General features: G+C 38.3%; 1 protein-coding gene across 1 annotated transcript in view; it reads right to left on the bottom strand.

Moving 5' to 3' along the window:
* SEC14L2 (SEC14 like lipid binding 2) overlaps positions 1-15,731 on the bottom strand; it is a 126,125-nt gene extending 110,394 nt beyond the window's left edge. The window contains exon 1 of the mRNA XM_053702207.1: positions 15,589-15,731. Within this exon, the coding sequence (XP_053558182.1) occupies positions 15,589-15,642 (54 nt within the window). The 5' untranslated portion in view covers positions 15,643-15,731. The remainder of the gene's footprint in view (positions 1-15,588) is intronic.
* Positions 15,732-17,801: the final 2,070 nt, after the last annotated feature.

Here is a 17,801-nt window from a genome sequence, read left to right as displayed (position 1 = left end):
AGCGTAAGAACGCCTCTTTCTTTGTCTGGTCTGTAGACAGACGAGAAATGTGGAACCTTCCCCTTGGAGGGGAGTCCTTGAACTCTAGAAGATATCCCTGGGTAACAATCTCTAATGCCCAGGGATCGTGAACATCTCTTGCCCAAGCCTGAGCGAAGAAAGACAGTCTGCCCCCTACTAGATACGGTCCCGGATCGGGGGCTACCCCTTCATGCTGTCTTGGTAGCAGCTGCAGGCTTTTTGGCCTGTTTACCCTTGTTCCAGCCCTGGTAAGGCTTCCAGGTTGCCTTGGGCTGTGAAGCGTTACCCTCTTGCTTTGCAGCTGTAGAGGCTGAAGCGGGACCGCTCCTGAAGTTACGAAAGGAACGAAAATTAGCTTTGTTTTTAGCCCTAAAGGGCTTGTCCTGAGGGAGAGCATGGCCCTTTCCCCCAGTGATTTCTGAAATAATCTCTTTCAATTCTGGCCCGAAAAGGGTCTTTCCTTTGAAAGGGATATTTAATAATTTGGATTTTGACGACACATCGGCCGACCATGACTTGAGCCAAAGCGCTCTGCGCGCCATAATGTCGAAACCTGAATTTTTTTGCCGCTAACTTAGCTAATTGCAAAGCGGCATCTGTGATAAAAGAATTAGCCAGCTTTAGAGCCTTAATTCTATCCATAATTTCGTCATATGAGGTCTCCGTCTGGAGCGAGTCCTCCAGCGCCTCAAACCAGAAAGCCGCTGCAGTAGTTACCGGAATAATGCAGGCAATAGGTTGGAGAAGGAAACCTTGTTGAACAAAAATTCTCTTTAGTAAACCTTCTAACTTTTTATCCATAGGATCTTTAAAAGCACAACTGTCTTCGATTGGTATGGTTGTGCGCTTAGCAAGTGTAGAAACAGCCCCCTCTACCTTAGGGACTGTCTGCCACGAGTCCCGCCTGGGGTCAGTTATGGGAAACATTTTCTTAAAAATAGGGGGGGGGGGGAAAGGGACACCTGGTCTATCCCACTCCCTAGAAACAATATCCGCAAACCCTTTTAGGGATCAGAAACGCATCAGTGTATACAGGGACCTCTAGGTACTTGTCCATTTTACACAATTTCTCTGGAACCACCATAGGGTCACAATCATCCAGAGTGGCTAATACCTCCCTAAGCAATACGCGGAGGTGTTCCAATTTAAATTTAAACGCTAATGAATCTGACTCTGCCTGATGAGAAACCTTTCCTGTGTCGGAAATTTCTCCCTCAGATATCAAATCCCTCACCCCCACTTCAGAGTGTTGTGAGGGTACATCAGATAAGGTTACCAAAGCTTCAGACTGCTCATAATCTGTTCTTAAAACAGAGCTATCGCGCTTTGCAGGAAAAACTGGTAGTTTGGATAGAAAGGCCGCAAGGGAATTATCCATGACTGTCGCTAGTTGTTGCAATGTAATAGGGGCAGACGCACTAGAGGTACTAGGCATCGCTTGAGCGGGCCTAAATGGTTGTGACACATGGGGAGAGGTAGATGGAATATCCTCATTACCTTCAGTCTGAGAATCATCTAGGGCCACACTTTTAAGCGCAACAATATGATCTTTAAAGTGTATAGACATATTAGTGCAATTGGGACACATTCTGAGAGGAGGTTCCACCATGGCTTCTAAACACATTGAACAAGGATTTTCCTTAGTGTCAGACATGTTTAACAGACTAGTATTATACACAAGCAGGCTTGGAAAACACTTTAATCAAATAAAAAACACAATTTGAAAAAACGTTACTGTGCCTTTAAGAAATAAAAAGAGCACACAATTTTACAAAACAGTGAAAAATGCACCAATCCTTTTAAAATTTTCACAGTATGTACCTAAGGCTTTAATATGATTGCACCACAAGTTTCAGAACGATTAACCCCTTAATGCCCAAACCGGAGCAGCCTAAAGCCAACAACCGGTTAATTAACTACAGTACCTTGCCACAGCTTACTGCTGTGGCCCTACCTGCCCTTAGGGATCAGTTTTGGGGAAATAAAGCTTCTTTTAAGTACTCAATCAGCAGCTGAACCCTCCATGTGAAGCAGCATGAAACTATATTTCAATACTAACTGCGCATCTGAGGCGCGAAATTAGGCCCCTCCCACTCCAGAGTTGTAAGGCCTACCAAAATCACTTCTAGGTGACTAAATTTATGTCATGTGGAAAATAACCCCAGAAAAACACTCCAAAGTGCTTAAAAGTGTCTCCAACGAGTATTTCTTAAAATAAATAATCGATTGCCCTGTATTAGTGTCAACCAGCCTATTTAGCCCTGTTAAGTAAGCCTTCAATTCTATACTAAGTCTCAGAACATAGCTTGCCCTCCCCACATGGGGATCTTGTCAGTCTTCTAGCATTATCTCAGTCTTGTCTAGAAATAAATGACTGAACATACCTCATTGCAGTCAAGCCTGCAAACTGTTCCCCCCAACTGAAGTTTTCTGGTACTCCTCAGTCCTGTGTGGGAACAGCAGTGGATTTTAGTTACAACATGATAAAATCATTTTCCTCTCAGCAGAATTCTTCATCACTTTTCTGCTAGAGAGTAAATAGTACAAACCGGTACCATTTAAAAATAACAAACTTTTGATTGAAGATATAAAACTACAAATCTAACACCACATTCACTTTACCCTCCCGTAGAGAGACCCTATTGCTTAGAGCCGGCAAAGAATGACTGGAGGGTGGAGCTAGAGGGGGAGCTATATGGACAGCTCTGCTGTGTGCTCTCTTTGCCACTTCCTGTAGGGAATGAGAATATCCCACAAGTAATGGATGAATCCGTGGATTGGATACACCTTGCAAGAGAAAAACTTACTAGCTGCTTCTGATGAATGGGGTGCATCTTGTGTCCCTTTAACTTTTATGACTTTTTTGAAAGTAAACTGCCCATCCAAAACCAATTGATTTTACACCTTTTTTTTCTTGAAATTTCAACAAACAACTTTTCCCTGATAACTTACACACAAGCTTCATTGTCTCGCTGTATTTTCCGCTTGCATGGGAAGTTATCGTCATTCAATAGATGTTTCTGAACAAAGTGTTCTCCACAAAATACAGTATTGGACCAATCACAATTATGGATCCCATTTAATAAAGCCTGGACAGACAAAGTTTGCACAAATGTGTGCTTGTGCAATGCAGACCCCACTAGCCCAATAGCGCACGAGTAGGGGCGGTCAATCACTCTGGGCGAACGTGTTCGGGGTGATTTTTATCCAACAGCTAAGAGCTGGCATAAAAGTTTGGAAGCAGTGGTCTGATGCCCGTTGCTTCCTATCGGCTGCAGGCTCACTCATGCAAGACTGCAGCGAAGGGCCTCCAAAGTTGCATATGCAGCTTGATAAATAGAGCCCTATGTGTTTAACATCTTTGTGTAATTAGCTCATTAGTGCAGATAACTCTTATCACTTTTGCACTAACCCGATATGCAATAAACGCTATGTTTTATCATACAAGATCAGTGAGTGCCTTTTTTGGCATGGAGTATTGAATCGTTATATGGAAGTGCACCCTGGCAGCTGAGACACTTGTAAGACTGTGCTTATCATTTCTTGGAAGCTTATATATATATATATATATATATATATATATATATATATATATATATACACATACATATTAGGGCTGCACGATTAGTCGTGGATGCGGTTTTAAACCGCGATTAATCTGCGCGGTTTTAAAACAGCGAGAGTACGCGATTTATAACCCCGCCCACTATGATGGGATGCCCCTATACAGACTGGAGTTGCGGCTCCGTAGTGGCCCTCAGTCGATCCAGTTTATATTACCGCCACAGGATCAGTCTAGTTTAGCCTCATGGCTTGTAGAGCTTAGATCACAGACTGTTCCCTATATGTTTGCACGCTCTCAGGCTCGGCCTTGACACTGCGGATGGAGCTTGTTTGGACCTATAGGTCTGATTTTTTTTTTTATATTAAAGCCTGTATTTACTGTGGATGTGGCACTGCGGGTCTTGGCGCCAATTCCTTCACGGCGTTAACGGCCATTCCTAGAGAAGTACCATCTAGACAATAGGGTACTTGAATGGATTCTCCCTTAGTGTGATTGAAGGGGACCTACGATATGGGGCATATGATTAGGTGGGATATGTATGTCAGATATACAGCTAGCGCTTTATACCGGTGCATATTTGGAAGAGGTGTTTATTGTGTGAGAGAGATGACACTATAGTAAACCTTGGTATAGGCATATATTATCTGCCTTATTGTCACGTATCAACATTGAGTTGCAGTACTCGCACTTATTTATCAAACATGTGACAACTAGATAGTTCCACATCCTGGCAGTAAATACTGTATGGTTGATGCTTGTTTGCTAAAACAATTATTTAAAAAATAAAAAAAATAATATATATATATTAGAGGCTATGACTACGGCTTAACCGCCGAAACGCGTAAGCCCAGTGCTGCGCTCACTCTGCTAAGCTGTGAGGATCTCCTTGTTTGCAACTTTTAATCAAAGAAAATAAAGGTCAAGTTTTACATTTTTGGCGTGGATTATCCTTTCTTTTGATGATATATATATTAGTGATGGGAAGTTCGGTTCATTTAGATGAATCGGTTCATTTCGGACAGTTCGATTAACTGAACCGATTCATGAACCGATTCATCAGTTCACTTGAGCATGTGATGCAGAGCTGCAGATTCTCTTACTGCAGACTCTCTGCCCGCTGATCCGATGTTTGAATCATTAACCCTTACAGAAGCAGCATTGGTTTATAAATATAAGGTTGAGACCTGCTACTTTTGTAAGGGTTAATTTAGGTGCAGTTAGGGGTATCTTTGAATGCCTGGTACACACTGTGAGAAAAGAAAAGCACTTCACAAAATTGGAGATACAAAGGTTATTCACGAAAGTGAAGTATTAAATCTTTAAAAACACAAAATGCACAGAAATTAAGGATATAAACAATTTACCATCTCACTGATTTAATTCAACACATTTATTTCTGTCACAACTGTTAAAAGTACAAGTCTAAGAATAAGAAACATTTATTATTTAACAACAAAACGAACCCAGCCAGTACACAACACAGACTGCAGTTAGGACCGCATTACGCCATTCTTTACAGCTATAGCATCGCTCACTTCATATACACATAACCGCTCTCTGCGATGTGAATAACAGACTTTAGAAGTTAAAAACTCCCCAAAACGAATAAACACGCCCTGTTACATACGTCACGAACAGGGTCTTCTATTTGAATCAGTGTACTGTTAGCTAACTCGTTTGCAATGAATCAGTCTCTTAACAGTACACTGAGTCGTTTGCAAACGAGTTAGCTAACAGTACACTGATTCAACAACACTGGTAATATGATCCTAGAGTGAGATTCTGCTGTGTGATTCATTAAAGGAGGAGTTAGCAGAGCAGAACTCACTCTAGGATCATATTACCAGTGCTGCTGATGACTCAGGAACTGAACTGTTTCAAACGAATCAGTTCAGTCTGGTGAACTGATTCATGCAGTTCAGTGAAAAGATCCGGTTCAAATGAACGATTCGTTCATGAACCGGACATCACTAATATATATATATATATATATATATATATATATATATCTCCTTCAACATTTAAAGGAGATTTTTAATCTGGAAATGCAATGCTCTATGTTATTAAAACATTTTTATTTTAAACAAATTAATTTAACTATTTCAACAAGGTTAAATACATAGTCAAAGTAATACCCCTTTTGTGCTCCAGATAAAAAATATGGTCAAAGATTGAAGGAAAAGCGTTTATGCCTGGTTCCTATTTGCTCAACAGGTGTATTCCCATATATTTATTTTTTTTCTCTCTCTCTCTCTCTCTCTCTCTCTCTCCTCGCGCTGCTTTGTTTCACTGGGTCCTCGCGCTGCTGCCGGGTGGGTGCGCGTGCGATCAGCTGCAAGAGTTTGTCTGAACTGCGCATGACGGCTTCAGACAAACTCTTGTCTTTTATAATATAGGATACTGCACAAATAGAATATTACTGCATGCTATTTCTACAGGCACAGAGATTGCTCACTCTGGAACTAAGAATATTATTGTATTTTATGAAGCTTGCTTATTTTTTAATAGATCATTAGTGCTGCAAGTTAAATGCATACTCACAGTGTAATAAAATAATACTGTAGGTTATGAATATATATATATATATATATATATATATATATACACACACACATATATATGTGGTTTGTATTTTTATTCTCCCAGAGTGTATTGGACATTGAGAAACATGTACATTAAGATTATGTAGTCTTAAATACATTTTTTATTGAAAAGTTAAGGTGTTAAAGTCATTTATAAGAAAATTGCGATTTAATCGCAATCGCGATTGTTTTTTTGCCCATATCGCCCAGCCCTAATATATATATATATATATATATATATATATATATATATATATATATATATATACATATACACACACACTTTATTTTAATGTATTTATGTTGTGTTTGGTGCAACTTTTTATTGAGCCCTAACCCTTTACGCAGGGACTTCAGTTGCGTTAACCAGGCGAGTGCAAATTTAGTTTGCACTTGCATTTACTTTCAACTTGTAATACGCGTGCAAGTGAGCACAGATGTGATATTGCAATATCGCATGCTAACGTTAGTGCGCCACTTGTAATCTAGCCCATAGTAAGATGCTCCAACAAATTAGGGCATGCAATATTTGCATTAGAATTTCCCTTCAATTTGTAATCACAGCAGCAAAGGACCACAACTCCATAAACTGCACATTTCAACCAGTTAGATAAAAACATTACAAATCACATTTTACAGTCACTGTAGGTTTCATGAATTCTGTACTGCAGCCAGCTACCTCTGCTTCATTGGTATCCTAGGCCTCTGCCTTTCTTGCCTAATGGGAAAACAGACTCTGGTGATAGTGAGGCATAACTGTGTGCATCTCCCAAGAACAGTGCTGTAAAACAGCTTTCATATGCTTCACCTGAGACCTTATCACCTCCCTGCACACAACAAAGCATGATATTTTGACACACATACATACCTATACCTCAAAAACACACCTTCTATTCATTATTAGTTACATGCATAGGTTATTTTAGTGAAAGGCTTGCAAAACACTGTGTGGCCCTGTCAAGGTATATGAGTGCATATGCAACTATGAAGTAAAACTAGTACTGCTTTGTAATTATGTGACCCCTGCTCCGTGTCCCATGTCAGGTGTATATTGCCACTGAGGTCATAAACACAGTGTCCTGTGCAGTCAAGGCCTCTTACTTGCTCAATGTGCCTGATTAGATAATCAGTTGTATTAACCCTTGGATTGCATCCAGTTTCATACTCCCCCTCACCATTTCCTAATCCAAGCTTGAAACCTTGCAGTGCAATGCAAAACTGGCTTAGATCAATTCTGCAGGATTAAAATTCTGTACCTCTTCGCATTTGTAATTTGCAACCACCAATAACACCCGCAGTATCTGATTATCCCCACAGCCTAACCTGCAAGTTATGTAACTAGACCAGTTCTATTAGTTTATAAGTCAGATAAAATCAACTGTCATAATCACATGAAACCTTAACTTGACAAAACTTTAATACTTAATAAGTGGACACTCCTGACCACAATAAACTAACATATGCCACCATAATTCCTAATGATTATCAATATAACACCTTATTCTTTTTCACTAACATATAGCTACAAACCCTTACCCCAAACATACTGTCTCCTAGCAACTGTTGAAGTATTGACAGCAGCACCCTCCAATAATATTTCAAATTTTTACTAGAATAAAAATTAAAGGGGCGTTGAAGTAAAAAATGCAATTCCCCATTCAATGTTTGATTGCGCTTTTTCTGCAATTTAAATTTGAGAATTGTAAGTCTTTCTCAGCCCTAAGAGAAGCTAGAGATCATTCTGTGAAAGGCAGAACTCTGAATGTAAAATTTGGGGTTAAGGAGTGAGCGCCAAAGGCAGAGGTGATAAGATCAGCAGAACTCTGACCCTACAATGTAAAGCACAGTGATTGCTTGATATGTGCAGTGGCTCATTTATATCTTTACCTAATTAGCCATAACAAAGAAGAAAAGAAAAACATGAGTCATTTTAAAGGGTGTGTCACAGAACTGCAAAGAAATGTAGATTTTGCTAACATATTTTTTTAAATGCTTTGAAAACATTTATTTGGTGCTTTATTTGGTATTCATTACTGATGCATATTCACATGCACAAATATTTGTGTGTGTGTGTATATATATTATATATATATATATATATATATATATATATATATATATATATATATATATATATATATATATAGTATATACACATACATAATACATTAATTTCCAGTGACAGTGTAAATATTTAATTGTAAATATTTAATTAATTTAAAAGCTGCTGCAGGAACCCACTCTCAAATGGGCTGGTCTATCTCTCCAAAGTCCCACTAGTTAAAGGGACACTGAACCCAATTTTTTTCTTTTGTAATTCAGAAAGAGCATGCAATTTTAAGCAACTTTCTAATTTACTCCTATTATCATTTTTTCTTCGTTCTCTTGCTATCATTATTTGAAAAAGAAGGCATCTAAGCTTATTTTTGTTTCAGTACTCTGGACAGCACTTTTTTATTGGTGGATGAATGTATCCACCAATCAGCAAGGACAACCCAGGTTGTTCACCAAAAATGGGCCGGCATATAAACTTACATTCTTGCATTTCAAATAAAGATACCAAGAGAATGAAGAAAATTTGATAATAGGAGTAAATTAGAAAGTTGCTTAAAATGTCATGCTCAATCTGAATCACGAAAGAATTTTTTTGTGTACAGTGTCCCTTTAATTTCTGCTGCTGTCTATTATACACATATTTGTTGTTTCTTTAGTCTAGTCAGTGCTGCAATACTGACATTTTACAATTTAGGTGGTGGCTTTAACAGGCAAAATAGGTATTTCATATGAAAAAATAAAGATAAACCAATTAAAACACTCTAACCAGTAAAATGGATCATCAGGAACACATTAAAGGGTTGAACATTGTACACTATGGCCCATTAAGCATAATATCTGCTATTTATTGCCATCATGAAAAACATCCACGAATGCAAAAGCACCACATTCAAATCTGCAGTGACACAAGACAATACTATCAGAGAACCTCTGGACACTAAAGTCAACGATGAACTGATGTGGCAACACTTGTTTCTATTTCTAACACAAAGGTAACAACAGAACTAGAACAACCCCCATTTAAGCATACACACTAAGCACTGAAATGACCTAGACAGTTCATAAAAGATCTTAACAAAAAGAAAAGCGCTCAGATTAAAGTGCATTAATTGAAGAACACATTTAAACGAAAGTGACATTAAACTCCGCTCTAAAAATTGTGAACAATCTGGTATTATAAGTGAATGATAAAGGTCTACCAGAGAATTTTAACGTGGCCAACATTTATTTAGCACTCTCTACACTGTGAATGGACAGCCCCAATAAAAGTCAATTATGTGAGTGATTTAGCGCATCGGTACTTCCTGATATTTATATGTTAGTGCCTTCTAGACTTTTGCTTGATCGCTAATATACTACTTTCAACTTATAATATGAGCACAGATAGAGCATGCAATTTTAAGCAACTTTGTAATTTAATCCTATTATCAATTTTTCTTTGTTCTCCTGGTATCTTTATTTGAAAAAGTAGGAATGTAAGCTTAGGAGCTGGACCATTTTTGGTTCAGCTCCTGTGTAGCGCTTGCTGATTGGTGGCTAAATTTAGCCACCAATCAGCAAGCGGTACCCAGGGTTCTGAACCAAAAATGGGCCAGCTCCTAAGCTTACATTCCTACTTTTTCAAATAAAGATACAAAGAAAACTAAGAAAAAATGATAATAGGAGTAAATTAGAAAGTTGCATGCTCTATCTGAATCATGAAAGAAAAACAATTGGGTTTCATACCCCTTTAACTTGAAAGGTTCCTAACAAAACTTTGTAATGTACTTTTATTATTTATTTTGTCTGTTTCTCAAGAAATTAAACTCTGAATATTTTTTTTTTTCCTTCTTCCTTCAGAAGCTTGACTGCAGTATTTTGACCTAGCCCTGACCTTGTATACTAAGCCTATATATTGATTCCTCAATAAGTGCAAGGACTAATTTATATAATTTCCCAACTGCAAAAAGAAGATAAGATAAACAACAAGTCTTTTCAAGGGGTGTGCACCTGGAATGGAAAACAAAGTTGATTTTGCTAACAAAATTACTTCCTTGTCCTTATAACTAAAAAAAAAAAAAACAATACTTAAAGGACCAGTAAATACAGTAGATTTGCATAATCAACAAATGGAGGATAAAAAGACAATGCAATAGCACTTAGTATGAATTTCACATGCGTAGTAGATTTTTGTCTAACAAATTTCAAAGTTATGTTTATTTCCACTCCCCTTGTACCATGTGACAGCCATCAGCCAATCACAAATGCATATATGTATATCTGTGAATTCTTGCACATGCTCAGTAGGAGCTGTTGGCTCAAAAAGTGCAAATATAAAAGACTGTGCACATTTATTTTAATGGAAGTAAACTGGAAAGTTGTTTAAAATTACATGCTGTATCTGAATCATGAAAGTTTAATTTGACCTGAGTGTGCCTTTAAAATCTCAGTCTGAAAATACAGAAACAAAATCAATTTTGAAATGTGTGTTCATAGTGTAAAATATCTCATAACTGCCCTAGGGAAGTTTTTCAGGTTTATCAGACATCTAGAAGCCAACGTTTCTGCTTACATTGTCTCTTACTGCCACTCAAGCAATCATGGGAAAGCGGAAGTGCAGTCATAACAAATGAATTGGCCTGGTGTGGGTAGTGTAATATTTTGTAATTTTATAAAAATAATTGCAAAATTTAACATACATTTAATTAGTGATCATTTGTGGATTAAACATTGATTAAATATTAGCTAATTTTAGCTTAATATGGACCTACATTTTAGCTGGGTGGTCAGTAAATTCAGCAGGATGGGTGGCGCACCCATTAAAAAGGTTGTGGAAAGAACACTGATACCCTCCACCAGTCAAGACTAGCAAGCGATGATTATTCCTCTCCTTTAATATGCTCCTACAGCCATCACTGTATATAACATATACATATCAGTTCTCTGCCAAATACCATAAACCAGGCATGTCCAAAGTCCGGCCCGCGGGCCAATTGCGGCACACGTTCCGGACTGATAAGGCCCCACAGATAAGTTGTCCAAATATAGATCTTAAGCCCCCCCCAGTGAGTCAACGAGCGCCGCTCAGGACTCCTGGGATCTCTCGCCACGGGACTTGACGTCATCAGCCGGCACAGGGAGAAGGAAAGCACAAATCTCGCGAGATCTCGGACGCATATAGGAATCTGGCCAATTTTTATAATGGCAACTACAAATAAGAAACAGAAAGTTGACAGTGAGGGACGGCGCTTCCAGGACAGGTGGAAAGTGGAATATTTTTTCACTGAAATACAGAATCACTGTGTTTGTCTGATATGCCAAGAGACTGTGGCTGTTTATAAGGAATTCAATGTTAAGAGACACTACCAGTCGAGACATAGCACAAATTATGACAAGCTAACAGGGCGCGACCGCAGTGAAAAGTTGAAGCAACTTAAAGCTGTTTTAATGTCACGACAGCAATTTTTTACAAGAGCCCGTGAGTCAAATGAAAATGCCACAAGGGCTAGCTATGAGGTGGCAACGTTAATTGCTAAAAATTACAAATCTTTTGCTGAGGGTGACTTTATCAAAGAATGCGTTATGAAAATGGTGCAGAATATCTGTCCCGAGAAGAAGCAAGAGTTTTACAACATTTGCCTGGCTCGTAACACTGTAGCACAGAGAATTGAAGAAATTTCATCAGATATTAAGAGACAGTTAACGTCAAAAGGAGTTGAGTTTGACTTCTTTTTAATAGCCTGTGATGAAAGCACGGACCTCTCTGACACAGCTCAGTTGTTGATTTTTCTGAGAGGGGTGGACGATGAAATGAATGTGACTGAAGAGCTACTTGACCTCCAGAGCTTTAAGGACCAAACAATAGTAAAATATTTATTTGTTTCTGTTAGTTCTGCCATAGATGACATGAAAATGCCTTGGAACAAAGTTACTGGGATTATTACTGATGGGGCACCTGCCATGGCTGGTGAACGAAGTGGATTATCAACCCTAATCTGTAACAAGGTGATCGAAGAAGGAGGCAAAGCTATTAAACTTCATTGTAAAAATCATCAACAAGTTCTCTGTGCTAAACATCTCAAATATGAACATGTTATGAAACCGGTGCAAAAGACCATTAATTTTATTCGCTCTAAAGCCCTGTGCCACCGCCAGTTTAAACAGTTTCTACTGGATATCCAGGCTGAATACGAAGATGTTTTATATCATAAAGATGTAAGATGGCTCAGTCGGGGATCTGCACTGCAGCGTTTCTACTCTCTCAGAAAGGAAATTGGATAATTATTGGAAACAAAGGGACAACCGATGCAAGAACTATCTGATCCTATTTGGCTGGCTGATTTGGGGTTTCTAGTTGACATAACAAAGCATCTGAATGTACTGAACACGAGTCTTCAGGGCAAAGATGCAGCGGTGAACCAGCTTTATTCACACATCAAAGCCTTTGGAAAAAAGCTGCAACTTTTCCTAAGGCATTTGTCACAAACAGAGCCAAATACCATTCATTTTTCAGCGTTGCAGGAAATAATGAACAGTTTTCCACATGATGATATCAGTGCGCAAACGAGCAGGTATGCAGCAGACATCGCATCTCTGGCTGGGGAGTTTAAACGGCGCTTTCAAGATTTTGCAGCTATTGAAAAGGAGATCAGCCTTTTCTCCTCTCCATTCTCTGTTGACCCCAAGGATGCTCCAGATCAGCTGCAGCTCGAGCTCATTGAGCTGCATTGTGACAGCGAGTTACGCAGTCGTCACCAACAGCTCTCTCTTGTGAACTGTTACCGCAAACTGGATAAGAGCCGGTTTCAAGAGATTCGAACATTGGCTAAGAAAATGCTGAGCTTGTTTGGCTCAACATATTTGTGTGAGAAGACATTCTCTGTTATGAACTTTAACAAGAACCGCGTGAGGACAAGACTAAGTGACTCTCACCTGCGTGACATTTTGCGCATCAAAACCAGACCTAGTCTATGTGCTGCAGTCCAGATCTCAGTTTCACCCTTCACATTAGTGCAGGCAAGTTTTTTTTTTTTTTTATTGAGATGAATACATTGTAAAATCTGTTAAAGGGACACTGTACCCAAAAATTTTCTTTTGTAATTCAGAAAGAGCATGCAATTTTAAGCAACTTTCTAATTTACTCCTATTATCAATTTTTCTTTGTTCTCTTGCTATCATTATTTGAAAAAGAAGGCATCTAAGCTTTTTTTTGGTTTCAGTACTCTGGACAGCACTTTTTTATTGGTGGATGAATTTATCCGCCAATCAGCAAGGACAACCCAGGTTGTTCACCAAAAATGGGCCGGCATCTAAACTTACATTCTTGCATTTAAAATAAAGATACCAAGAGAAAGAAAATTTGATAATAGGAGTAAATTAGAAAGTTGCTTAAAATGTCATGCTCAATCTGAATCACGAAAGAAAATTTTTGGGTACAGTGTCCCTTTAATGTCAGTTGGTCTAAATCAGTTATAAATATATTTGAACACATGTATACTTGTTGTTATGTTCCTGTTCACATTTTCTGAACTTAAAAGTTGACAGACAACCTTTATTACTTTGTGTAATGTACTTTACAATGTTCCTGACATATTTCAGCTTCCTGTTTTTTTTTATATTAAAGGCAGAGTGATTTAACACCTGTTTAGATTTGTCATCCAAGTCACAAAATGTAAAGTATGCCGTATTCAATAAACTTTGCATAAAATAGTTAATTTGCATTTAATTTAAAATGGTTCAAAGAATGTCAGGCAAAATGGTCGGCCCTCGCACATGTTCATTTCATCAAATCTGGCACTCTTTGAAAAAAGTTTGGACACCCCTGCCATAAACACTAAGATACCACCCTCAACTTCATCATCAACATGCCACCCCATCTTCACCAATAATATACCACCCCCAACATGAACACCAACATAACAACCCAACTTCACAATCCCAACATACCACCATCAACTTCACCACCAACATACCACTCCAACTTCACCACCAACGTACCATATAAAAATGTAATTCCCAATATACCATCCTCAACTTCACTACCAACTAACAACCCCAATCCCTCCACCAACATACCATCCCACTTCACCACCACCAACATACCATCTTCAACTTCACCACTAACATACCACCCCCAATTTTACCTCTAACATTTTACCACCAGTAATCATGTCTAACCTAATACTACCTTCCCTTATCAGTAACATACAAACCAGCATGGCAAACATACCACCCCATTCCATCCTCAGTAATACCACTTCCAGCTTTGTTGTAAACATAACCAGTAACACTAACATACCACAAGCATTGATTATTAAAGGGATACTAAACCCAATTTTTTTCTTTCATAATTCAGATAGAGCATGCAATTTTAAACAATTTACTCCTATCATCAATTTTTTTTGTTCTCTTGCTATCTTTATTTGAAAAAATGCAAGAATGTAATCTTACGAGCCGGCCCATATTTAGTTCAGCACCTAGGTTGTGCTAGCTGATTGGTGGCTAAATGTTGCTACCAATCAACATGTGCTATCCAGGGTACTGAACCAAAAATGGGCCGGCTTCTTAGATTAGATTACTGTTTTTTCAAATAAATATAGCAAGAGAACGAACAAAAAAAAAAATGATAATAGGAGTAAATTAGAAAGTTGTTTAAAATTGCAAGCTCTATCTAAAAGAGAAAATTGGGGTTTAGTATCCCTTTAAGATCTCATGACTAACACACTGCAAGCATCTCACCTATTTCCAACAACAGCAGCACTCACCACCAACATATCATCAGTAACATGACAATGGCAAACCCTCATCAATAATAATTTCACTAAAGTGTCACATAGATCTACTTACATCATCCCTTACGACTAACTCAACCCAAATACCACATAATTAACATTACACAACCCTAACAGCCCAGCAGAAAAAAACATCACTAATATATATCAATATCAGTTGTTACCACTAACACACAGCTGTGACATCCCTGACGCAAGCACCAAGGTACCACATATTGTCCAGCAACTGAACAGTGGTTTAGAAAATAAAGACATACAGGAACACAATGCTCTAATAGTATCAGCCGAGGTGCTCAAGAAGAGATGCTTTAATGTGAATTAGCAGGAAATAGTGTGTAAATTTATTGATGGCCATTGCTTTTTACATGTAACGCAGTGCGAACAGTACCAATACAATACTCTGTAATAACAGTAACTGAAGAGGCTCGTCAGTACATGTACAGATGTTATATATACTGCATGAAGTTGAGTAGGAAGTACTGCAATACAAGGTTCTACCGCACATATTATAGCGATATACAATGCAGTACATGTTAAGGTGTGATGCAATGCGGTGCACATTAGAATACAATGATCTCCAGTACACAGTGCTTACCTTAGTCAGGGCCTCCTCCTGTTTGGGGCTCAAATCTCCTACTCTGCCACTCATTGTGCCTCCTTAGCTGCCTGACACTCTTCCGCCCTAGACCCTTTTACTAACCGGTGTAGTGTGGGAGTGTCACTGTCTGTCACTCACACTGTCTCTGTCACCAGGCGTTCGTGTTATTATATCCCTGACCCTTCCTTGACTCCGCCTTTTAAAGGGACCACGTTTGTAAGTAGTATTTTAGCACGGTGTTCTATCAAGGAAGGAAAATCTGATAACAACGGCAAAGCGTTTAAACCTATTCACTCCGGTGTGCAATCTGATTTAAAGCCAAAAGGGCAAATACTGACATCTTCCCATAATTAATTCGCTGCTAATTTCACCTTTTTTTATCCTGCAGTTTGTATACGTGAGGTATTCCACAGTGCAGTCTGTAGCATTTTTTTTTTAACTGGAGTCAGACAGTTTAAAAATCCAAGTCAAGCTATCAGATACTGTTTTGGATCTATCTCAGACAGTTATAAAACAGTAGTCAAGCCATCAGACACTTATTTGTTAGCACTTTCTTAAGACTATTAAAGGCTGTACCATACATATATGCTAATAAGAAATGTTTTAATGAATACCACAAGCATTTTTGTTATAAATGTCACTCAAATGTAAAAAAAATAGGCATATTCCAGCATTTCTCTAAGCGTTAAAAACAAAATTCCCCATTGTGCCACTACATTTTCACCACAGCTAGTTCAAGCAATGACCCCACTACGATATCACAAAGTATGGAAACTTTTTACTGTGGAATTTTAAAAATATTGGGCCCCAAATGTCCCTCATATTGCAAAAATAGGCACTTTCCAAAAATTTCACTTTTGGATAAAAAAGAAATCTCCCATTGTGCCACTAAATTTCCACCACAGCTATCTCACACAATGACCCCTCTACGATATCACAAATTTTGGAGAGTTTTTACTGTGGAATTTTAAAAATATTGGGCCCCAAATGTCCCTCGAATTGCATAAATCGGCCCTTTTCTGCAAATTCACTTAGGAATAAAAAAGAAATCTCCCATTGTGCCACTAAAATGTCACAACAGCTAGCTCACACAATGACCCCGTTACGATATCACAAATTTTGGAGAGTTTTTACTGTGGAATTTTAAAAATATTGGGCCCCAAATGTCCCTCGAATTGCATAAATAGGCCATTTTCAACAAATTCACTTAGGAATAAAAGCAAAATTTCCCATTGTGCCACTAAATTTCCACCACAGCTAGCTCCCACAATGACCCCTCTACGATATCACAAAGTTTGGAGACTTTTTACTGTGGAATTTTAAAAATATTGAGCCCCAAATGTCCCTCAAATTGCAAAAATAGGCACTTTCTAAAAATTTCACTTTGGGATAAAAAAGAAATCTCCCATTGTGCCACTAAATTTTCACCACAGCTATCTCACACAATGACCCCTCTGTGATATCACAAATTTTGGAGAGTTTTTACTGTGGAATTTTAAAAATATTGGGCCCCAAATATCCCTCGAATTGCATAAATAGGTCCTTTTCAGCACATTCACTTAGGAATAAAAAAGAAATCTCCCATTGTGCCACTAAAATTTCACCACAGCTAGCTCACACAATGACCCCTCTACGATATTACAAAGTTTTGGAGAGTTTTTACTGTGGAATTTTAAAAATATTGGGCCCCAAATGTCACTCGAATTGCATAAATAGGTCCTTTTCAGCACATTCACTTAGGAATAAAAAAGAAATCTTCCATTGTGCCACTAAAATTTCACCACAGCTAGCTCACACAATGACCCCTCTACAATATCACAAATTTTGGAGACTTTTTACTGTGGAATTTTAAAAATATTGGGCCCCAAATGTCGCTCCAATTGCATAAATAGGCCATTTTCAGCAAATTCACTTAGGGATCAAAGCAAAATCTCCCATTGTGCCACTAAATTTCCACCACAGCTAGCTCAGACAATGATCCCTCTACGATATCACAAAGTTTGGATACTTTTTACTGTGGAATTGTAAAAATATTGGGCCCCAAATGTCCCTCCAATTGCATAAATAGGCTATGTTCAGCAAATTCACTTAGGAATAAAAGCAAAATTTCCCATTGTGCCACTAAATTTCCACCACCGTTAGCTCACACAATGACCCCTCTACGATATCACAAATTTTGGAGAGTTTTTACTGTGGAATTTTAAACATAT

Source organism: Bombina bombina, chromosome 2 (assembly GCF_027579735.1).
Source record: "Bombina bombina isolate aBomBom1 chromosome 2, aBomBom1.pri, whole genome shotgun sequence".
Classification (NCBI taxonomy): Eukaryota; Metazoa; Chordata; class Amphibia; order Anura; family Bombinatoridae; genus Bombina; species Bombina bombina.
This window is presented reverse-complemented; position numbering and strand designations above follow the sequence as displayed.